The 24,524-nt window shown below is 38.2% G+C and overlaps 2 protein-coding genes across 5 annotated transcripts in view; one reads left to right on the forward strand and one right to left on the reverse strand.

Annotated features, from left to right (window-relative positions):
- On the reverse strand, positions 1-14,615 carry THAP6 (THAP domain containing 6). Of its 3 annotated transcripts, none has more exons than XM_084871813.1 (5): positions 14,494-14,615; positions 13,460-13,562; positions 12,601-12,808; positions 6,197-6,322; positions 1-2,975 (listed from the first exon to the last, which is right to left on the reverse strand). In XM_084871813.1, the coding sequence occupies exons 1-5, from the start codon at positions 14,603-14,605 to the stop codon at positions 2,736-2,738; spliced, it is 789 nt and encodes a 262-aa protein (XP_084727939.1). In that variant the 5' UTR covers positions 14,606-14,615; the 3' UTR covers positions 1-2,735. The 3 variants fall into 3 exon arrangements, with proteins under 3 accessions (XP_084727939.1, XP_084727941.1, XP_084727940.1); XM_084871815.1 differs by lacking the exon at positions 14,494-14,615 and adding an exon at positions 13,659-13,861 and having other exon boundaries at positions 8-2,975; XM_084871814.1 differs by lacking the exon at positions 6,197-6,322 and having other exon boundaries at positions 8-2,975.
- The window catches only part of RCHY1 (ring finger and CHY zinc finger domain containing 1), a 20,066-nt gene continuing 9,847 nt past the window's right edge, over positions 14,306-24,524 (forward strand). The window contains exons 1-3 of one of the 2 annotated variants that reach the window (XM_084871847.1): positions 14,306-14,804; positions 20,077-20,196; positions 20,432-20,547. In XM_084871847.1, coding sequence (XP_084727973.1) covers positions 14,715-14,804; positions 20,077-20,196; positions 20,432-20,547 — 326 coding nt within the window. In that variant the 5' untranslated portion in view covers positions 14,306-14,714. The remainder of the gene's footprint in view (positions 14,805-20,076; positions 20,197-20,431; positions 20,548-24,524) is intronic. The other variant, XM_084871848.1, reaches the window with a different exon arrangement.

Consider the following 24,524-nt stretch of genomic DNA (forward strand, 5'->3'; position numbering starts at 1 on the left):
TGGTTCATTTTATTGAATAACTAAATGTATAAAAACCACATAGAGCACGTTACTGAAGAAAATATTTTTTCAAGTATATAATGGATTCTTCAACCCTGTTATTTCTGTAACAATCTTATTTTTTCATGAAAACTAAGTATACAAATTTTAATACATTTCATCTGTCCTCCATTTAAAGACTATGTTATAATTATGATTATCTTTAGCAACCAAAGCTAAAGATTTAAACTTTATATGGAGAAAAACACATTGTCAAGTCCTTCACACCCGATTTGGTGCTGAGGTTGAACTGGTGTATTGGTTTGTTCCAGAATCCAGAGGCCACTCTGAGCCTTAAAATAAAGTGAAACCCTTGGCTGGCCTTGGTTCCTGGAGGAACCTCTGGATGGGAGATGACTGGTTTTGCTCCGCATAGAACAGCTCTTCCCCAGGCTAAGAACTGTTCTCTGGGAACTGTGAACTGAGGTATATACTGTAGTCAGGCATTTGTTTGGGGTGGCAGGTGGAGAGGGCCTTTGTTATGTCATATTTCTATTGGTAATCACATCTCCATAAAAATAAAGAGCAAATGGGTACTCCAATTCATTGATGATACCAATATTTTCCCACAGTTATCTCTCGCTCAGTGATATGAAGACCAATGAAAAAGAGCACAAGGACTGAATTCACTCTGAACACAAGTAGTAAAAGTATAACTGGTAACTGATAGTGGCAGAAACTGGGACTTGGCTTTTGTAAGGTCTCCCGGGCTTAATTTATTTTAAGCAGCCTGTAGAGAGCTAGAATTTGGACACACTGTTTTGGATCTATCCTTTTACTTTTCTCCACTGCCCACTGACTTTATTTGAAAAAATAGGGTGAGAGAAAAAAAAATCTCCATATCTGTCACAGAAGTCATTCCCAAACTTCCCACGTAAGTGTCCATTATGAATTCAAAATTAAATAACTAACATAAATAATGGGTAACTAATGAGTTTTTTTAAGGTAGTAAAAATATATGACCTCAGAGATTTCTTAGCATAGTGCTGATCCGTCAAATGTGGGTAAAAATCCCATTCAGACGGAAGGTTTGGAGTCCTATATAAAAATATAACATGCATTTAAAACAGAGAATTCTTAAATATAAAAAATTCAAGTGACCATATCCTTAATGATATTAATATATCACAAACAAAATTATAATGAACATTTTAGCACAAATGCAGTTCATTTCTAGTTAACACATTGAAATAATTGACACTCAAATTCTAAATACTATAGCATAGATGCCTTAATGAGATTCATATATGTACATATGCTTCAAAGTAGAATTTGACTTTGGGTTAGTACATTGCATTCTAATCCATAGTTTTTATGTCTCTTAATTTCAGTTGCTTTTACTAAGAAACTGAGAGAAAACCAAAATTTCTGACACTTGGATCAATCAGAAAATAGCTAAGAGTTATTATCTGTGTACTCAGTAAGAAACTATTTATAAAGCCGATGTTTTTCTTACCAATTTCTCTATATAAAAGCTCTTGAATGGTAATCTACTCTTCTAATTAGAGGAAAATATTATAACCCTTTTTCCAATTCCTATTTCCACTGGAAGAGCCACATCATTCTTTTTAAATAGTTTCTTCTATATTTTATACTTTTAAAAGTGTCAGCATAATTACTTTCTGTAAAATATAAAGCAGCATTAAACTGAAAGTACTGGCATTCAGATTTTGAATGAAATGACAGTAAAAAACCCCAGAATGTTCAGAATTGTCAGAGTAACTAGCTATTAGAAAAATCAGATTTATGAACCTTTCTAAAATTTTTTAAAGCTACACAGGTTTACATAAAAGTAGTGAGGAAGAACAATGTACTCTATTGAAAAACTAAGACCTTGTCCAGGGGTCTTCTTAACTTGTCTCTGGACAACTTTAAAAGCCTACAGTTTTGTACCATATGCTGTTCTTAGGGCCAGTACCATGGGATGTCTTGTAAAAAGATCTTTTGGTATTACTGATAACAAAGCACCTTGGACTGGATCCAAAGTCAACATGTGTTATAAATAAATTCTGCAGTATAGTAAGATACATTTAAAGTATAATTGAACATATTTACCATAAAGAGTACCTACATAAATAATAGTAAAAGTATTCCTTTGAAGTAAAAAATCTGCTGCTGCTGAAGAAGTTTTCAGTTCCTACTACCATAGCTTAACATGGCTGATTTGATATCATTTCCTTAGTCTGAGAATTTTCTTGATCTTTTAATTTACACCAGTGGTTGGCAAACTCTTTAGTCAACAGAGCCAAATATCAACAGTACAGCGATTGAAATTTCTTTTGAGAGCCAAATTTTTTAAATTTAAACTTCTTCTAACGCCACTTCTTCAAAATAGACTCGCCCAGGCCGTGGTGTTTTGTGGAAGAGCCACACTCAAGGAGCCAAAGAGCCGCATGTGGCTCACGAGCCAGTTTGCCGACCACGGACTTACACTAATGACCTGGCACTAGTTTAGGTATATAAAAATGTAACTGTTACAAGTCACACCAAAATATGAGAACACAAATTTCTGCATGTCTTAAAAAATGGTCTTTGGATAACAACTATAATGCTTATTAATGGTGAAGAGGACCCAAAGAATACTCTAAATGATAGACAGTATTTAATAATGGTAAATAAGAATTATTTTCTAAAAAGCTGTACCAATGTCAATTTTAGGTTAAACATAACGTGAAATTATTTCATGAAATACAGTCTCATTCTATGCTCTCCTGATAATATTCCCAACAAAAAGCTTCCAGTCTATTTGCTGTTTCTTGGCTGATGAGACAGTCATCCTTTAATTCCCTGATTGTCTTCCCCAATGATTTTTGGAAACGCTTTTCTCGGTCTAAAACATTCTGCAGACTTTTCTTGGTATCCTCTAGCTCGCTGATCACATGATCTAATTTATACTTAAGTTTCTTTGGACTGTCCATTACACTGTAGCTGTGCTCCTAAAAACATAAATACCAAGTTAAATGAACAGACAAATAATTAGCCAAAAGCTTATAACTAGGCCTCAGCTGTTTCTCCAGTTACTGTGCTTAGAGAGACCTTTAATAAGTTGGTGATTGTAAGTTGGTGTTAGTAAGTTGGTGAACATAAGAAGAGGAAAAGGGAGTAAGCAATATTTCAGATGCCTAGAGCCTCTTTTGTCAAAGGCTATGCAGACAAGAAGAGAGCAAAATGCTATGGATGGGATGCACTTCTCGTTCAAAGTGGGTATCTGCTTATAAACACTGAAACCCACAATGGCTATAAGGCTTTCATTCCCTAAGTTTGCTTTAACAATAAAAAAACTTACATTGTTAAATTGGTAACAGAGTTACTTTAGTTTGATGAACAGTTGACTTTATAAAGGAAGTCAGGAAAGGAGCACTGACTGAAGCAGGCCCTCAGGCTGGGTGTTATGCGTTTAAAGAGGACTCAGGCCTTGGATTTTTAAAGAGATAATTTAAGTTATTTTAATATTTAATATGATTGTGCTTATGTTTGCTGGGTATACCTTTTTCATTTGAAAATATGAAAGATAACACTGACATTTATAAAGGCACTATAAAAATTTTTGAATAACTTTTATTTAACATTAAAATTAGTGAAAACTTTTGCTACCAGCCAAAATGAAATAAGAGAGTGGAATGACTCCTATCTAAAAAATTCAATACAAGGCCCAAGACACAAAGTTTTGACATGATCAATTAAAGTGATAACTGTCTAGTCAGGCTGATAAGCAATAAAAGTGAACAGAAACAAATGATCAGAAATGAGATGATATTACTATAGATTTTATAGATACAATATTAAGAGGATAATAGGAAATATCATGAACAATTTTAATAAGCATGACAACTGAGATAAAATGAACAAATCCCTTGGAAAATACAAGCTAGCAAAAAGACTTCCACAAAGAACACTTTAGACCTAGACAGCTTTGCTGGAGAATTCTACCAAACATTTGTGGAAAAAATAATTCCAGTTCTATACAAATTCTTCCAGAAAATAAAAAAGAGGCAATATTTTTTAACTCATTCTTTTGTGTTCAGCATTATTCTGATAGTGAAACCAGACAAAAAGATTGAAACAAAAGGAAATTACAGGCCAGTATCACTCTTGAACATACAAGATAAAATTTAAACATAAAATTTTAAATCGAATCCAATAATATATGAAAGAAATAACACATCACTAAGAAGTAGGATTTGCCCTAACTGGTTTGGCTCAGTGGATAGAGTGTCAGCCTGCGGTCTGAAAGATCCCAGGTTCAATTCCAGTCAAGGGAATGTACCTTGGTTGCGGGCACATCCCCAGTAAGAGGTGTGCAGGAGGCAGCTGATCAATGTTTCTCTCTCACTGATGTTTCTAATGCTCTATCCCTCTCCCTTCCTCTCTGTAAAAAATCAATAAAAAATATTTAAAAAAGGAAGTAGGGTTTATTCCAGGAATAGAAGGATGGTTTAACATTCAAAAATTAATTGATGTAACTAATCATATTAACAAACTAAAAAAAGAAAAATATAATCTTTCAATAGATACAAAAAAATCATTTGACAAAATTAGCATTCTTTTCCAATAAAAATTCTCAGCAAACTAGGAATAAAGTCATTTCCTCAATCTGATAAAGGGCTTTATAAAAAGCTGTAGTTAATATCACATTTAATATCATATTAATGTCTCCAATGGTGAAAGACTGAATGTCTTCTTAAACTCAGGAGCAAGGCATGGAGCCCTGACCAGGTAGCTCAGTTGGTTAGAGCATCATCCTTATATGCCAAGGTTGTGGGTTCAATCTCCAGGCAGGGTGCATATAAGATTCAACTAATGTGTGCATAAATAAGTGGAACAACAAAATGATGTTTTTGCTTCTCTTTCTCTCCCTTCTCTCTCTTTCTCTCTCAAATCAATCAATAAAAAAAAAAATCAGGAGCAAGGCATGGAGATTAGTTCTTAGTAATTCTATTTGGTATAGTTCAAGGCAGTGCAAGAAAAAGAAATCAGCTATTCATATTGAAAAGAATCAAAACTATTTTTAAGGACAGACAACATGATGTAGAAAATCTAATAGCTTCTACAAAAAGCTTTGATAATTAATATATGAGTTTAGCAAGTTTTCCAGATAGATCAATATAAAAAAAATCAATGGTATTTCCACATACTAGCAGTAAATAAAACAATACCATTTATGAAAACGAAGTGAAACACCTGTCCACTGAAAACTACAAACATCACTGAGAGAAGTGAAAGGCCTCAGTACATGAAGACATAACGAGTTAATGTGTTAAAGATACTTATTTTAAAAAAATATATTTTATTGATTTTTTTACAGAGAGGAAGGGAGATAGAGAGCTAGAAACGTCGATGAGAGAGAAACATCGACCAGCTGCCTCTTGCACACCCCCTACCGGGGATGTGCCCGCAATGTACATGCCCTTGACCAGAATTGAACCTGGGACCTTTCAGTCCGCAGACCGACACTCTACCAATGAGCCAAACTGGTTTTGGCGTAAAAGATACTTATTAAGATTGCAACTCTTAGAAAAGAAAGATGGCAATCCTTCCCAAATGAATCTATAGATTTGACATAACCCCAGTCAAAATTCTAGCTGGCTTTTTTTGTGGATGTTTTACAAAGTGATTCTAAAATTCATATGAAAATGCAAAGGACACAGAATAACCAAAACAACTTTGAAAAAGAACAAAGTTGTAAGACTACCAACTTTGATTTAAAGAATTATTATAAAGATATAGTAATCAAGATAGTAAAACAGATCTGGATTCCAGGCCTGGTTTTAACATGAACAGACAATGAAATGTATAAATAAGTGCAAGCTTGACTACTATATGTGTATAATTATACTTTAAAACCTAAAGACAGAACTATTTTTTAAATTAGATTTTTCCATATAAAAATATAGTATCTAAAGGGAGGAACTGCATTTTCTTGGTTGAAATATCCTTGTGAAAGCATTCTCTTAACTAAATATATAAACAAAGGCTTAACTACCTCTAATTTGTTATTGTATTACCATGGCCCTGGGATATTATAGATTAAAAAGAAAAATCTCAAACATCTAGACTCCTAGTTTTTTCAATAAGATCTTGAAAAGTTTAAAACTAATGGAAAGGAAAAATTCATCTTAAAAATATCAACATCAGCTCAGTAAGTAATTTTACTTACAAAAATGAACTGGGATTGAAATTCTTCAATACACGAGGAAGCACCAACAAGCTTGTGATTGTGGTGTGTGACTGGAAGGGGTTTGAGAGTGAAGTTTTTTCTACAATGAAGCTGTTCTTTTTTCCCCTGTTAAGAATTGTTAATAACAATTATTGTAGATACTTGTGTCCCTTTAAAAATTTTATTCCTTCCTAACTCTGCAAAATTAAAACATTTCTTTTAATGAAAACAACTTTTAAAAGTCACTAAAATTTAAATTCCACTGAAATTACTTTAAAGGAACTTTTCCAAAATTGCTCTAAAGTTCATCTAGAAGCACAAATTTTCCTAAAAAAGAAGATTAATAATGAGAGAAGATATGTCCTCCAGGTATTAAAAATTTTTACACAGAAATAATAGTAAAACCAGTTTGCTATTCTTCCTGGAAAGAAAAATCTAGAAATAGTTCAAGTAGATAAAAGCCTTTAGAATAAAATACTTGAATTATAAATAAGTGGAGAAAAGCTATAAATAATGTCAAAATCAAATAAGAAAACAGTTATATCCTTATACATAATAAAACATGATGAAAGTCTATGTATTAACAATTTATGTAAAGGTAAAAACCATGAGGAACTATAAAAAATATAGGGGATGTTTATATAATCTTAAGGTGGGAAAGGCTAAAGTCAGACAATACAAAAGAAAATATAGAATTGACTACTTAACAAAAAAGTCTGAATTTAAAAAAAAACAAAATTAAAGACAACAAAACAAAATTAAAGACAACATAGATGGCAGTTAAATGTTTCATATCCTCAATACACACACACACACACACCCTATCTAATAAAAGAGTAATATGCAAATTGACCGTACCTCTGCTACACCCACCAGACATGCTCACCACCCAATCAGGAGTGAATATGCAAATAAACCCAACCAAGATAGCTGCAGCCACAGAGAGCAGGAGGGAGGCTTGGGTTTCCTCAGAAATGGAAGAAGCCAAGCTTTCCACCTGCCCTTGCTGGCCCAAACCTCCACTTAAGGCTACAAAGTTTCAATGATAGATAAATAAAAGATAAATAAATCCGAACAGAAATGGCTGCTGCCACGCAGCTGGATACAGCAGGAGGCTTGAATTGCCCCTGGGGATTGAAGAAGCTAAGCTTTCCACCTGCCCTGGCCTCTGCTTAAGGCTACAAAGTTTTAATTATAGAACATAAGTAAATACCAACAGAAATGGCTACCACCATGGAGCGAGCAGAAGGCTTGGCTCCACTCCAGGCTACAAAGTTTCAACTGTAGGAGAAAGGGAAGGGCAGTTGGGAGGACCAGGCCTGCAGAGGAGGAAAGTTGGGGGCAAACATGCTGGCAGGGGAGCAGTTAGGCATCAATCAGGCTGGCAGGGGAGTGGTTAGGGGGTGATCAGCCTGACAGGCAGAAGCTGTTAGGGGCAATCAGGAAGGCAGGCAGGCGAGCAGTTGGAGCCAACAGTTCTGGATTGTGAGAGGGATGTCTGAATGCCTGTTTGGGCCCGATCCTACTGGGAAGTTAGACCTCCCTCAAGGGGTCCAGATTGGAGAGGGTGCAGGCTGGGCTGAGGGACACTCCCCGCAACCTCCCCGGTGCACAAATTTCATGCACCGGGCCTCTAGTGTGTGTGTGTGTGTGTGTGTGTGTGTGTGTGTGTGTATGTATGACATTATAATATACCTTAAAATATGAAAATAGAAGAGGACCTGAAGATATAACACACACACAAAAAAAAAATATAAATGGTGAATAAACACATAAAAAATGTAGAAACTCACTAATATTCAGAGATGAAATAAAACAGTAAGATGACATTTTTGCCTATTAATTTTAGCAAAGGTTAAAAGCAACTAATACCAAAGGTTAAGCTGGGCAGTAATGCTTATGTGTTGTTAGTAGGGAGAATAGATTGATAAAAGTTTTTTGGTAGGCCTTGGGAAGAATGGTATCAAAAACATGTCTTAGAAATGTGGTCCTGGAAAAAAATCCAAGTTGGAGGCATAAGGTATACACCTGTAAGTACTGCCTCACACAACTATACCAAAACTACAACTAAAAGACAAAACATCTATCACCCCAGAACCATGGGAAAGCTGGCTAAGTAGAAGTTCTACAACTAGGAGGAAAGAGAAAAGAACACTGAGACGTGCACAAGTGTGGAAAAGCTGAGGTATGGGAGATGGGTGAATTGCGCAAATCAGGCTGGCGGCTGGCAGCTGGCAGCTGGGTGTGCTGTTTTTTTCAACCAGAAGGAAGACACGAGCTCCTGATTACTTTGAACTCCAGTTTCTGGTGAGACTCTGGGGACTCAAACTACTCTGGGGGAGAAACTGGACTGTCTGCCATGATCAGAAAGTGAGGGTAGCTTTCTTGCAGAGGTATGCCCAGCAATCATTGTTTACTGCGCCAGAGCGCAGGATGCAGGGACATAGAAACTCAGATATGCAGAGATGGCTGACTGGCAGCCATCGCTGTTTGCCACGTTCTAGCCTAGTGATTCCCTGAGACCCCACCCTGCACAATTTACCAACCCACCCAAGCCCTGTGCAGCGGCTTTTGCATATGAATGGCCTGCCCTATCACATCTTAACCTAACAAACTGCAGCTCTGGTCAGACACCTCCAAAACCTCCAAGCAAAGAGGAAAAATCGCCAAAATTGGTTTGGCTCAGTGGATAGAGCATCTGCCTGTGGATGGAAAGGTCTCAGGTTCGAGTCTAGTCAAGGGCATGTACCTTGGTTGCAGGCATTTTCCTAGTGGGGTTGTGCAAGAGGCAGCTGATGGATGATTCTCTCTCATCGATGTTTCTAACTCTCTTTCTTCCTCTCTGTAAAAAAAATCAATAAAATATATTAAAAAAATAAATAAAAAAATAAAAACCTCTGAGGAACTTAATGAGACCTTTAAGGATCTTAATGAGAATGCAAAAAAAAAAAAAAAAAAAAAAAAAAAAAAAAAAAAAAAGGAAAGAGACCAGTCAGAAATTAAGCATACACGGTCTGAAATAAAGAATATACAGAAATTCAACAGATCAAAGGACCCCAAAAATCAAACCAAAGATCTAAAATATGAGGAAACAAAAAACACCCAACCAGAAAAGCAAAAAGCAAGAAGAATCCAAAAATATGAAGATAGTGTAAAGAGCCTCTGGGACAACTTTAAGCATACCAACATCCAAATAACTGGGGTGTCAGAAGAAGAGAGAGAACAAAATATTGAAAACCTATTAGAAGAAATAATGACAGAAAACTTTCCCTACCTGGTGAAAGGAATAGACTTACAAGTACAGGAAGCACACAGAACTCCAAACAAAGGGAATCCAAAGAGGACCACACTAAGACACATTATAAGTAAAATGCCAAAGGCAAAAGATAAAGAATCTTACAAGCAGCAAGAGAAAAACAGTTAGTTACCTACAAAGGAGCACCCATACAACTGAGAGCTGATTTTTCAACAGAAACAATGCAGGCCAGAGGGGAGTGGCAAGAAATATTCAAAGTGATGAAGAGTAAGAACCTACATACTGTAACAGCAAAGCTATCAATTAGAATTGAAGGTCAGATAAAGAGCTTCACAACAAGAAAAAGCTAAAGGAGTTCACCAACTCTAAACCAGAATTATATGAAATGCTAAAGGGTATTCTTTAAGAAGTGGAAGAAGAAGAAAAAGGTAAAAAATTACGAACAACAAAATGACAACAAACACATACCTATCAACAAATGAATCTAAAAATCAAGTGAATAAAAAATCTGATGGACAGAGTAAACTTATGAATATAACAGAATCAGGGACATAGAAAGGGAGTGGACTGACAGTTCTTGTGGGAAAGGTGGTGTATGGGGTGTGGGGAAAAATTAGACACAAATCTTAAACCTATGGATGAAGACAGTGGTGGGGGGGTAAGGGCATGGGGAATCAAGTGGAGGGGAATCAGATGGTGGAGAATCAGGTGGAGGGGAGCTATGGAGGAAAAAAAGAGGAACATCTGTAATAATCTGAACAATAAAGATTTATTAAAAAATAAAAAACAAAACCAAAAACAACAAAAAAATTGTTGCCCTAGCCTGTGTGGCTCATTTGGTTGGAGCCTCATCTTACACCAGATGTCCTGTTTGATTCCAGGTCAGGGCACATACCCAGGTTGTGGATTTGCTCACTGAGATGGATATGAGAGACAACCTATCCATTTTTCTCTCTCTTTCATCAATTAAAATAAAAAGATTTCTTAAAAAATTTTTTTAATGTGTAAAATTTTTGATCCAACAGTTTCACTTTTAAGAATTTAGTGCAAGGAAATAAAGATATGAATAAAGATTTAGCTACAATAATGTTCATTATAGTGCTATTTAAAATAGTGAAAGATGATAACTTATCTACAATAGTGAGAACTAATTACATAAGTTATTGTTCATACATAGAATCAATGGCAATATGGTCATTTAAAATGTTCTATAAAGTTCACATCAAGAAGTACTAGCAAGGATATAGATCCTTAGGAACTGTAATATGCTGATGGTGGTACTGTATATTGGCAAACCACTTTGGAAAATTATGACAATATCTACTTAAGCAGACACATTAATAGAATCCAGCAATTTCACTTCAAACAGAAGTGTGCATACATTCTTTAGAAATGTGGACATAAGCGCATCAAAAGTCATGAACAAAAATGTCGTAGGTGAATGGGAAAATTAGTTTATTTATACAATGAAATATTATAGTGCAAAAAAAATAAATGGATTTTAGAGGAAGGGAGAGGGAAGGAAGGAGGGAGGGAAAGAGAGGGGGAAGACAGGGCTGGGAGGGAGGGGGAGAGAGAGAAACATCCATAGGCTGCCTCCGAAGTGGCTTAGTTGGTTGGAGTGCTATCCTGCACACTCAAAGGTGAGGGGAGGGGGTTCGATCCTAAGTCAGGGCACATACTCGGATTGTGGGTTTGATCCCTATTTGGGACAGAAGGCAACTGATTGATGTTTCTCTCTCACATCGATATCTCTCTTTTTCTCTCTCTCTCTCTCTTTCTCTCTCTCTCAACTAAAAAAAATAAAAAATAAAAAGATAAGCCAATAAAAAAGAGGATATACATACAGTGTAATTCTATTTTTTAAAATATATTTTTATTGATTTCAGAGAGGAAGGAAGAGGGAGAGGGAGAAAGAAACATAAATGATGAGAGAGAATTATTGATCTGCTGCCTCCTGCATGTCCCACACTGGGGATCGAGCCCACAACCCGGGCATGTGCCCTGATCAGGAATAGAACCATGACCTCCTAGTTCATAGGTCAATGCTCAACCATGCCAGCAGGGCCAGTATAATTCTATTTTTATGACTATATAGGTAGAGATAAATTTATATATAAACATACAAATACAAACCACTAGAATGATACACATCAGAGTGTTAACAGTATTATCTCTGGATTATGAAATTATTATTAATTTTTATTTTCTCTTTCCTTTATTATCTAATTTTCTATAATAAAATTTGCTTTATTAGAAAGTATTTTTTGAAAGTAACTCATTTTTTATTATGCCAATATTTCTTAAAGTCCTCAACATAGCAGAGAGATGATGCCTTACTATAGGATAAAAACCCTTCAGAGAAAATTAATTGCACAAGATATTGCACATTTACTAATAAGGGAGAAAGGGAGGCAGTCTCTACCTGATAACTCAGGTGCCTCAATAGGAACAACTGCAGAGAGTAACCAAGATCACTGCTGGACCACTTCCCTTGTTTCCAGCTGTCAGGAGGGAGATACCTTTCAATGGAGGCTCATTATATTGTGGAACCCACAGGCTCTCTATGAACTCTCCACATTGGATCAGTCAGTCTAAAGTTTATGGAAGCAAATACACTTCCAGGTATATGAGGTCAAGGAAGGTGTTGAGGATGAGGCAGCCAACCCATGGCACTAATATCACTGAGAAAAAACAGAATTCAACTAGAATTTACTTACCCAATCAATTTCCTTTTTTAGACTTCTTCTCTCCTTACCTTCTCCTGTTTTTGTTTGTTTGTTTGTTTGTTTTTCTTTTTCTCTTCCTTTCAGTCCTACCTAGGTTTCACATTTGCATGTATATAGCTCTAAACCAAAGTGAGCAGAACTGCCAACTTGGAACTTGACTTAAACCATTCTTATGTTCCTCTATTTTTCAGATACAAATCTTGAGCTATGCTAACTCTTAGGGGTAGTCAATTTCACCAAACCTTTATAAATATTTCTGAGTGGCTATTGATAAAATACTCCTACTACATATTTCACAGTCTGAAGCAGCACTTTACATCTTTAAAAACTTAAGAGGATTTCAAAGCAAGTGTGGTGAAGCTTCTTCAATAGTACCATAAAGAGTGAGTAATGGTGGCAAGCAGTACTCATAAACAAACCTGTAAGTGAGATGGGAAATCAAAGATAGAAGGTACGACTCCAGGTTTCAGTTTGATATTTGGAGCACTTCTGTCAAAATCTGTCTTCTTAAAGTGCCTTGAACACAACACATCTCCTTTTTTAGGCTCCCAAATGCCTGCAGCATTCACATCAAGTCTTTTCATCGCTAATACCCATTTTCTCTTTACATTTTCATCTGTGGGGAATCTAGAAAAAATACAAAAAGTATTTTAAAATTAAACACTATTGATATTATACTTGAATTAAGGATTGACTAAATTAATTTCTTAACTAGTCTGCTATTACTCTTGGGAAATATTACAGCAGAAACTATCAGATTCATGCTTTTGAAACTTAACAGTTTTAATAATAGATTTTTCTACTAATCATGCTGTAGACATATGGTCCTCATTTAAATTTTTCTTATGTTATAAAGAAATTTCAAAGGATATTTAATACTTTATGGTAAGATCCACAACTGAAGGTTTTTCTGCACCCAAGGACAATATATTTGGGCAAAGATCCTTCATTCACATTGTAAACTACAGGTAAACAACACGGACTTTCTTTGAAGGCATGCTAAAATGCAAAGTAATGCTAGCACACATGGCTTTGATGATATTTTTGTTAACCAGCAGGATACCTTGGCAGGCATCTTTAATCTCTAAACTAAATTGTAAGTGCAAAGGTATCACCGTCACTTCAAATGTAAGTAAAAAAGGTTATTTAAAAAGAAATTGGGAACTGAAGTTCAAAACTTAAGATTTAAGTAAAACTGCTTTTTTTTTCCTTTTTTCTTTTTTCTTTTTTTCTTTTTTCCTTTTGAAAGCACTTGGCTTAACTACAGGAAACTCTCACACGTGAAAAGTCAGTCCTTTTAACTTGGAATTTGGCAAACAGCGAGAAGCACATCCGATCGCGGAGCAGCATTTCACCATGACTTTAGCCACGCATAACAGAACTGGAAGAAAACGAAAATGGTCAGCGTTAGTAACTGCAAAGCAAGGGGGGCTTGTGTGCCTTTCCCGGTACATTTTAGTTTCAAGGGAAATCACACTAGAAAACCAAAGGCGAGTATGTTTCTCCCAACACCTGCCGCTCTGCTCATAAAACGTTTCCAGGGGTTTGGCTCTTCTTGGATGAGCCAAGAGGTATTCAGCCACGCGCTCGGAAGCAAACACGTAGGATTTCGGTTCCGTGGCCTTGTGGGTGCATTTCCCTCCCAGGAGGGCTCTGCCCCCGGGCTCAGCACAGCGACCCCGGCGGCCTCCTCACCCTCCTCAGCCTCCAGCCCCTGAGGCTCCCCCGGGGGGACCTCCCTAAATCCCAGGTTGAGTCAGGTCTCCTCTGGTGTTATTAGCTCTCGGAGAACACAGTTCTCCCTAGCACTTCTCAAAGCTGTAATCTTATAAGCATTTCAGGGATTCCCCCTCAGACTTTCTCCCTCAGACTGCGAGTCCCGCGGTGACAGGGTGGGGCGTGTCTTTTTTTTTTTTTGCTTTGTCCCCGCGACTTAGCCGGTGACTGGTATACAGTAAATGTCAACACATAATGTGAAGAAATAAAGAGCAAGTAAAAGGGGAAGGGGAGGACACAGGGAAGCCGGGCGCCGGGGAACGCCCCGATGCCCAGCCGTGGCGGCGCGTGCCCGGGCGCCGGGCCGAGCTCCGCCCCTTTCTCGAGGCCGCGGCCCCGCGCGCGCGCGCCGGGAAGAGGGAGGGGCCGCCCTGTCAGGTGCGAATGCGGCGGCCGGAAAGGGCCCCGTCCCCGGGGGCCGGCCGCCGGGCGTCTCTCCGCGGCGCCGCCGCTGTCCTTCAGGCCCGAGCCACGCCCCAGAGTGAGGGCGGGCCGCTATGGGGTCGGGGAAGCGAAGGCTACCTAAGAGTCATTACCGTTAGCGGCGAGGACAGCGACTGACGTCGACGACAGAGACTGCGTCTTCCTCGGCTTCCGCCCCCGCCAGCCGGAAATCCGACTGCCCCGGGTCACGTGGCCAGGCGCCATATTGGCTCCGCTGGCCACCGCGGCCGGGAGGGCGGCGCTGCTTTCTCAGGACATCGTTTCCATCCTGGGAGACGGGGGGTCCTTGGAGAGTTCAGGGGAGGGAGAGGAGATGGCGGCCTTGGCGCGGGAAGATGGCGCTCGAGGCCCAAAGCGAGGACAGCGGGGCTGCGAACATTATGACAGAGGATGTCTCCTGAAGGTGACGACTTAATGGAGCTCTTCCTCTAGGAGCTTCCGCCGGGCCGGGCTGGGGACGGAGTGAGTGGGCCGGGCGGTTAGGTGTGGGCTTAAGCTTGAGGCTAAAAGCAGTTGGTGAGGCTAAACTTCTTCGCCTCCAGCTGGGTTCCTGCTGCGGAGAACATGCTCGGCGAGGTGTTCACAGGCCGCACATCTCCTCCTGTTTTGTACTTTGCAAGCAAAGTCGTTCCTCCTTGTTTGGGTAGAGCCTGGGCTTTTGCACTCCGATCCCTTTTTCTCAGTGGGTTTATCTGTTTTGTGGTTGTTGCTGGAAGTAGACTGAGGCAGTCTCGGGCCTGTGCTGGCTTTTCCCCAGGATCCCTTCCAAGTGTGATGAAATAATGGAAGAGGGATAACAAGTAGAGAATCAGATGTGATGTCAGCTCCTGTAGTAGATACCGTTTTACAGCTTCATTTTGTGCCCACCCCTGCCAAAGAGAACGTGTATGATGGTGTGAACTAGGAAGACAGGCTTGTAATGGCCACTAAGTAGGAAATGATGATGGCTAGGACAGTGCCTAATATGCATATATTGTTACTTTTGCTGTTCACTTCCAGAAGAATGTCTAGTCAGTCTGTAATTTGAAAAATTGGCACCCATCCGATTCAAGTTTCCTGATTCTTCGTGCGAGAAACAGTTTGAAGATTTTGCTTAGAAAGCTTGAGATTTCAGCCCCACAACCTACACCTGGTTCTTAGCTTTGCTCCTTAATAATTCGAGCAAACTACCTTTAAGTGCCTCATATATATAAAATACAGTTAATAATAGAAGTTCCTATGTGAAGACCATCTAAAGCCTTTTTAGCAGGCCATGGTTTGGTGAATATTCCTCTACTGCAATTGATGAGCTCTTTCAAAGTTGGTCATTCACCAAGTGTGGTGTAAGGAATTGAATGCTATTATGATTCCATTTCCACTGAGTTGTTCTGTTACTCTTTCAAAGCTTGAGATCTAAAACTGAATTCAACATTTTGGCCTTCCCTTTAACCCCCAAGAAACTATGCAGACATTGTATCTGCATTTCCTAACACTAAGCTACTGGGCCTTCAGTTATCAAATGCTTTTTTGTCCTTCCCCTCTGTCTTCCTTAAACACCAGAGGCCAAGTGGAAAGTTTTTAGGAGGCAGTAAATCAAATGCGGCTGTTTGACTAAGAGAAGAATTAAAAAATTATTAAAGAGGAGGTCGCTGGTATTCTGAGAAGTTTCTGTGGCGATATTGGGAGGAAACTTTATTGGACTGTATTCAAAGGAGAATGGGAGTATTGGAACTGGTAACAGTCTTTATAGACAACTCTTGGAGTGTGTTGTAAAAGAATAAAAACATAAGGCTGGGAGATTGAAAGAATAAAAACATGGTTACTGGGAGATTGGGGTCATGGGGTTATTTTCCCCTTTAAGATGGGAGTTATTGCTGCATGTTTGTATATTGGAAATGACCCAGTAAAGTGAGAACATTTTATAATTGGAGGGAGAGGCAAAACTGTAGGAGCACTGTCCTTGAGTATTCAACGAGAACATGGAACCCTTAGCCTTTAATAGTAACATGGACTGTAGATTCTGTAACAGAAAGGAAGATAGAATATAAGGTACATTTGCAAGTAGGCTGGTAGAATTTGTGGGAAGATGTTCTCGATTATTTCTATTGTTTTCACAGTGAAATAAGAAGCATGGTCATTCATCAGCAGATTGTAAGTAGTAAGGAAGAGGTGTTCAAGGTTTAAAGAGAGAGAAGATGCGACTTAATCTAGGTTCTAAGTCCTACACTCTGGAAGAATAAGGAAATTGACTGGGAAAACGTGGTAGTTTAAAGACCCACTTTTTTTTAGTGGTTATGACTTTAAATTGGGACCAGTCAGGGTTGAGGTGCTTTTTCTTTATCTGTAGTCAGCTGTTCCTATGTAAGTTAAGTAGGAGAGAGTTGGATTTAACCAGTTGAGATTCTGGATAAGTGAGTATGTAGAGGAAGAGGGAAGGGGTGTGTACAGAAGAATTGGAGTGTGTTGGAAAGAGAGGAGGTACTGTTTAGACTGAGAATGCCATACTTGAAATTAAGTTTCAAACACGCCTCAGTTCTAGAACAGTGGTTTTCTGTGTGGAATGAATGGACTCCTCAAGGTCAAAACTACTTTCCTTTAATGTCTAATACTAAGACATTCTTTTTCAGTGTGTGCAAACTAATGATTAATACTGCTAGCACCTTAGCACAAATCAAGGCAGTGGCACTGAACTGTGCTACACCTATATATTAACCCTTTGCACTCCGAGCCATTCTGGACATTGGCTCCCAGCTACTCGAAGCTACTTTGCGGCTGAGTGCGTTGAAATAACTCAATTCCCCGTAATCACTAATAAACTGCAATGTCCCCTGATAGGGGACATCCGAGTGATATGCTAGAATTCCGATGTCCCCTGAGAGGGGACAGCGGAGTGCAAAGGGTTAAAAAAGAAAAGAAAAAAGAAAAAGCCGGGTTTATTTAAGAATGTCATTGATAAAACCAAAGCAGTAAAATTACTAATTGTATAAAATCTCATCCCTTGATTGTACTTTCCACATGTTTGATGTTTTCATCAACTGCTTTCAGCGCAGACTTCAATTAGGTGGTTTTGTGAGGAAAAGCTCTTGTGCAATTGTGAACTGAACTACTTATATTTTTTATTGAACAGCATATTTTTACTTGAAGTATGGTTATTCAGGCTTAGGTATTTGGTGAACATTTTCTTAAAAAGGAGAGAAGTGTGACTGTCATTACCTGGAAAACAACAGTGATAAATTTTTAAAAATATATATATTTTATTGATTTTTTTTTTACAGAGAGGAAGAGAGAGGGATAGGGAGTTAGAAACATCAATGAGAGAAAATCATTGATCAGCTGCCTCTTGCACACCCCCTACTGGGGATGTGCCCACAACCAAGGTACATGCTCTTGACTGGAATCGAACCCGGGACCTTTCAGTCCACAGGCCGACTATCTATCCACTGAGCCAAACGGGTTTTAGCAACAGTGATAAAATTTGAGCTTTCATGTACCAAGTAGAATTTTGGGAAACGTGTCTTAGTTACTGTGAGCTTGAGTGCTTCCCAGTACCTAAAAAATTTTTGATGATATTAACAAATGTGATTTTTTTATATTGCATAATTCAGTGAACTAATACTTTCCAAATAACCTGTGCATGAGTAAAAGATACTTTCAAAGTTCAAGATAGGTCAGTCAGTTTTACTGTAACAGGGAGAATAGTTTACTGATATGATTTCAGAGTCCATATTGCAACTAAACAAGAGTTGTTGAGTTTTGGTATAGTATCAAAGAAGAATATCCAAATTCTCTGAAAAAGCTTTTAAGTACCCCCATTTTTAGCTACATTGTGTGAGTCCGAATTTCTCCATATACTTCAACCAAAACTCATTGAATGTAGAAGCAGAATTGAGAACCCAGAAATTTTTTTGGAAAATATAACTTATTTTTCATTAAACTGTTACTTATGTTAAGATGTAATGGGCCTATCAGTTTAATTTATAATATGGTATTAATAGACATAATTTATATAAACAAAAGCTCTCTGGGATAATAATTTTTAAGAGTAAAGAGGTCCTAAAACCAAAATGTTAGAGAGCCCCTGTTTTGTAGTATGACTGAGCATATGTGGAAGTGAGAAAGGCAAGTAACTGAGATTTCAGGGTATTGGAAGGATTATTATTGTGGATGTGCAGATCACTAAGAGTTAGGACAAGAATAGTGTTGGAGAGAAGGCAACCAGTTGAGTGTTAAAATCTTTAAGGAATAAACTATATCATGGTGTGAATCATAGCATAGGAAGTGGTCAGAAATGAGTGGGGAGCTAAAAGGTTACATTGTACTGGAAAGTATTGGGTTAGTTTGCTAGTCTGGAAATTTCTTAATGTACTAGTTGGGGTAATGCTAAATAAATTGCTATAACAAAAATACACAACAGTAAGGCGAGTTAAAGAATAATGAATTTATTTCTTCCTACCTAACAATTCCAAGGTGAGTGATCCTGTTTGTTAATGAAGCTCTGTTCTACATGATCGCTCCAGGGACAAGTTTTTTCATTTGTGTTATTTTGCCATGTTTTAGGGCAGATAGTCATCAGCTGGGCTGCTGCCATGTACAGGTTTCATCTTATGGAAAGGCAAAAGAGAGCATGAAGGTGGGGTCAGTCCCAGTTTATTTATTAATATTCAGGCATGGGAGTGGCACTGATGTTTTCTGCTCATACTCTCTTGGTAAGAACCTAGTCTTTTTCCTACAACTAATAGCAAGGAAGTCTAGGAACTATTATAGTATAGCTGGGAGGAAGGAGAGAACAGATTTTGGTGGTCAGTCTTTGCCACTCTTGAAAACAAGGACTATTTGTTATTATATCCTCTAAAATATGAGGCATATACGGTAGTTAACAATTGACAAACACAAGTGAACTCAAATATCTTTTTAATATTCAATGTTTAGCGATTGAAGTAGGTAAATGAATTTATCTGGAAATCTCAAAAAGTTGTTGCTGGCTTGCCATTTAGGGTGTTGGAGGGTTAATTTTCTAGTCTAGAGATTTGCATCCTTCATGATTCTTTTGTCTTTAAGGACAAGGTTGTGTTCAACTTGATACAAACGTATAGATGTTGAAAAGAATAGTTAAAATATTATATGCTAAGAAACAGTGACCTGTTATGTTTAACCCTGTTAACCGAGCGGGACCTATAAATATGTCAAACGTAAACAATATTGGGAACGGGTAGGACGTATGAATACGTCCTTGAAATATATTGTTGCGCCCTGAGAGGGACGGTCTATATTTTTTGTAATCTTTATTATTGTTTGTAAAATTTATAATTTTTTAATTCGATGTTTCCATTTTTTTTGTTGGTATTCTTTTCTATTTATTTGTAATTTTGTATTTTCCTTTGTGCTTTATATATATAAATAAACGAAATAGTATATATTTCATTTATTTTATTTAAGTATAAATAAAAAATAATATGAAATTACGTCCTCCGGGTGTGACGTACTGACACGTCCTAGTGAAAGAGTATGCACCCATTACAGGTTGCATAATTAAAAAGGGAACTCCCCGGTTAACAGGTTAAGATCAGCTTACCCAACTGATTTGTAGGTTGTAGTCTTTGACCTTGTTCCAGGAAGAGTAGGAAGAAAATTTCTTTTTGCATTGTAAACTTTTCTTCTCTTGTTTATTATAATTCTTTTTCTCCCCTGGGCATTAGGCACCTTGCTGTGACAAGTTGTATACTTGCCGGTTGTGTCATGATGACAAGGAAGATCATCCGCTAGATCGCTTTAAAGTAAAGGAAGTACAATGCATAAATTGTGAAAAAATTCAAAATGTAAGATTTTATCACATTTTTATTTTTTTTATTTAAAAAAAAAATTTACTAAGGTCATTTTAAAATTTTAATCAAGAGTATTGTCAAGTATTGCCAAATATCTTTGCTTTAAGTGTTTAAAACCCTATAAAAATAAAGCTGCATATACTATAACATAATTCTGGATATTCAAATAGTAATTCAAAATATTTTGGTAAATTTATCTCAATTTTTACTTACATATGCCTTTTTTTAGGCCCAACAGACTTGTGAAGAGTGTAGCACATTGTTTGGAGAATATTATTGCAATATATGCCATCTGTTTGACAAAGACAAGAAGCAGTATCATTGTGAAAACTGTGGAATTTGTAGGTACTGTATGTAAAATACTCTGTTCTAATTACTTCTAGTGTATCTGGACAATAATATAATTTTTTAAATTTGATAAATCTTTATTGTTCAGACAATTGTTTCTCCTCCCCCCCCCCCCATAGCTCCCCTCCACCCAGTTCCCACTCCCTCTGCCCTTACCTTCCCCCCACTGTCCTCATCCATAGATGTATGATTTTTGTTAAGTCTCTTCTCGTACCCCCCACATCCCTTTCCCCCTGAGAATTTTCATTCCTTTCCCATTCTATGCGCCTGATTCTATTCACCAGTTTATTCTGTTCCTCAGATTTTTAATTCATTTGATTTTTAGATTCACTTGTTGATAGGTATGTATTTGTTGTTCGTAATTTTTATCTTTACTTTTTTCTTCTTCCTTTTAAAGAATACCTTTTAGCATTTCATATAATACTGGTTTGGTGGTGATGAACTACTTTAGCTTTTTTTTATTTGTGAAGCTGTCTGACCTTTAATTCTGAATGATAGCTTTGCTGGGTAGAGTAATCTTGGTTGTATAATAGGTTCTTGCTATTCATCACTTTGAATATTTCTTGCCACTCCCTTCTGGCCTGCATAGTTTCTGTTGAGAAATCAGCTAATAGTCCTATGGGTGCTCCCTTTAGGTAACTGTTTTTCTCTTGCTGCTTGTAAGATTCTTTTGCCCTTGGCATTTTAATTATGATGTGTCTTGGTGTGGTCCTCTTTAGATTCCTTTTGTTTGGGGTTCTGTGCGCTTTCTGGACTTGTAAGTCTATTCCTTTCACCAGGTGGGGGAAGTTTTCTGTCACTATTTCTTCAAATAGGTTTTTAGTATCTTGCTCTCTCTTCTTCTGGTGTGCTTAAGTTGTCCTAGAGGCTTAATTCTAATGTTGGTATGCTTGAAGTTGTCCTAGAGGCTTCTTACACTATCTTCAAATTTTCGGATTCTTTTTTCTTTTTGTTTTCTGTTTGAGTGTTTTTTGCTTCTTTGTATTTCAAATCTTTGGCTTGATTCTTGCATTCCTCTAGTCTGCTGTTAGGTCTCTGTATAATATTTTTAATTTCAGTCAGTGTATGTTTAATTTCTAGTTGGTCCTTTTTCATATCCTTGAGGGTCTCGTTAACTTTATCAGCCTTTTCTAGGAAATGCTTGAAAAACCTTATAACTGTGGTTTTGAACTCTATATTTCGTCATTTGTTTTTCTCCATTTCTTTTGTTTGTGATCTGTTTCCTTGTCTCCTCATTTTCACTGCTTCCCTGAGTTGGTAAGGGTGGCTTTGTGTCCTAGATGTTCTCTGTGGCCCAATGTGTTGGCCTCTCAGTTACCTGATGTGGACACTCTGGTGCACCCCTTTGTGGCTGTGTGTTCAGTCTTGTTGTAATTAAGTCTTGATTGTTGTTGGTGTCACTGGGAGGAATTGACCTCCAGGCCAATTGGCTGTGAGGACCCGCTGTGTCTATAATGGAAGAATTGCTGTGCTGGGGGCACACTTATGGGGCAGGACTTGTTTCAATGGGGCTTTGGTGCTCACTGAGTCTGCCTCTTGAATGTGTCCCTTATGAGAGTAGTTGAAATCTGGTGTCATTTCACACAGATCACTAATTACATTAGCTTCTGGATCTCCCATGGGGTGCAGGTCAGCTACTATCTGAGGTCACCCAGCAGGAGCTACAGCGAGAACTACAGTTTTCTCCTCTTTGCTTGGGGTTTGGAGGTTTTGGAGTTGTCTGACCAGAGAGAGCTGCAGTTGGTTTGGTAAAGCTGCGGTAGGGCAGGCCATTTATATGCAAAAGCCACAGCGTGGAGCTTGGGTGGGTTTGTAGATTGTGCAGGGTGGAGTTTCAGAGCGTTACTAGGCTAGTGTGTGTCAAACAGCGATGGCTGCCAGTCAGCTTTCTCTGTATTTCCTTGTTTCCGAGTCCCTGTGTTTCCAAGTCTCTGAGTTTCCAAGTCCTCATGTCCTGTGCCCCAACGCATGAAACAATGATTGCTGGGTGCACCTCTGCAAGAAAGTCACCCTCACTTTCCGACCCGATGTCCGACAATCCGGCTTCTCCCTGTAGGAGTTTGGGTCTCCCGAGTCTCCCCAGAAACTAGATGATTTCAGAGTAATCGGGAGCTTGTCTCCCTTCGGGTTGAAAAAAAGTAGCACATCCAATTGCCTGCCACCAGCCCGATTCCAGAGCCTTTGTACCTCAGCTTTTCAGCACTTGTGCATGTCTCAATGGTCTTTTCTCTTTACTTCTACTTGAGAACTTTCACTCAGCCAGCTTTCCCGTGATTCTGGGTGATAGACTTTTTGTCTTTTAGTTATAGTTTTGAAATTGTTGTGCGAGACAGCAGTTTAGGTGTTTACCTAAGCTGTCAACTTGGTTTCTCTGGACAATAATAGTTTTGAAAGATCAACTTTATTGGAATATAATTTACCTCTAGGAAATCCTGAAGCCTGACTTTTCCTATTGAAAAGGCACTGGAAAAAGCGTGGGTATGCCTGTAAGTTTGATGTGTTGGAGTCTCAGGGAATGGTGATAGTTAAGTTGATGGAGACTCAAATATGGCTCCTGCCTGCTGGCTCTGTGAGGAAAGGGCTCAGAAAACGAACAATGGCTTCTGCCAGCACTTCTCTCTGGCAAAAAGCAGCACCTCCCTCCCCTAGCTCTCACCCCAATGCCAAACATTCATTTCCTCCTTGATTGTTCCTGGTGCCTTTTGAGCTGCTTGGGATAGAACTCAGAAAGAGTAAGTCAGAGTAAGTTCATGTGCGGACCCTTTAAGATGAGCTGCTTGGGACTCCATCAGCCCTTCTTCTCACTCAGCCTCAATTCATTGTGGATTTTACAACCAGAAATTACAGAGATGTCTCTTCCCAGCACTGGAGGCCTGGGCTGGGAAACCTTGCATGGGGTTGGGGATGGAGAGGGGCTGGGATCCCTCAGGGGAGACCTCCATACCTGATATATTTCTTCTGATTTTTCTGCCACAAATGGCTGGGGGACCAGCCTGTTCTGCATCCCTAACCCTCCTTCCAGCCTTGATGCAGCTACTGCTTTAAATCCCTAATTGTAGGATTTCTATTCAGCTAGATTTCAGGTGGTCTGAATGATGGTGGTTCTGTAGTTTAGTTGTAATTTTGATATGGTTGTGGGAGGATACAAGTACTATGTTTTCCTATGCCACCATCTTGACTAGAAGGATCCCTCTTTTTCTTTATCTTTGGAATTATTTTCTTTCTGCTTGAAAGCAGATATGAGAGGCAGGTGCGACCTTCCTTGTCAGTAAGTTCTCTGATGTGAAAAGGGGCAGTATAATCACTTAAACTGATCTAACCTCTTTGCATTTTACAAAGTTAAACAGCTAAAAGGAATAAAATAGGAAACCAAACCTTGTTGAATGTACAGTGCATATTGACAGTACCTCACTAATTATGATTTGCCTGCTTGCAAATCTCCTGTTCAGTTGTTTCTTTTGAAGGCAGTGGGTTTTTCTGTTGCATTTCTACCTTCTTCAGTTTCAACTTAATGAATTTCTCAGTGTCAGCCATATTGGATTTGTCTTGTTCCTGATATTAAGGGAAATGCTTTCAGTTTTTGCTCATTGAGTATAATTTTGCTGTAAGTTTGTCTATATGGCCTATATTATGTTGAGATATGCTCCCTCTATTCCCACTTTTCTGAGAGTTTTTATCATGTACTGGTGTTGGATATTATTGAATGCTTTTTTTTTAAATGTCTGTTAATATGATCATGTGATTTTTAAAAAATCCTGTGATATACACATTCATTGATTTGCAAATATTTTACCAGCCTTGGATCTCTGGTATAAATCCCACTTGGTCCTGGTATATGATCTTTTTAGTGTATCGCTGGTTCCAATTTGCTAATATTTTGTTAAGGATTTTGGCATCCATGTTCATCTTTGTAATGTCTTTATATAGTTTTAGAATTAGGATAATGCTGGTCTAGTAAAAAGAGATTGGGCATC

Source organism: Pipistrellus hanaki (assembly GCF_964339955.1).
Source record: "Pipistrellus hanaki genome assembly, chromosome: 1".
Classification (NCBI taxonomy): domain Eukaryota; kingdom Metazoa; phylum Chordata; class Mammalia; order Chiroptera; family Vespertilionidae; genus Pipistrellus; species Pipistrellus hanaki.

Coding starts and splice junctions, on each gene's coding strand:
- THAP6 (XM_084871813.1), bottom strand. CDS start 14,605: ATGGCGCCTGGCCACGTGACCCGGGGCAGTCGGATTTCCGGCTGGCGG. Junction 13,563..14,493: donor CGCTGTCCTCGCCGCTAACG/GTAATGACTCTT, acceptor GTTTTCTTCCAG/TTCTGTTATGCGTGGCTAAA. Junction 6,323..12,600: donor ATTTCCCATCTCACTTACAG/GTTTGTTTATGA, acceptor AATTCTTAACAG/GGGAAAAAAGAACAGCTTCA.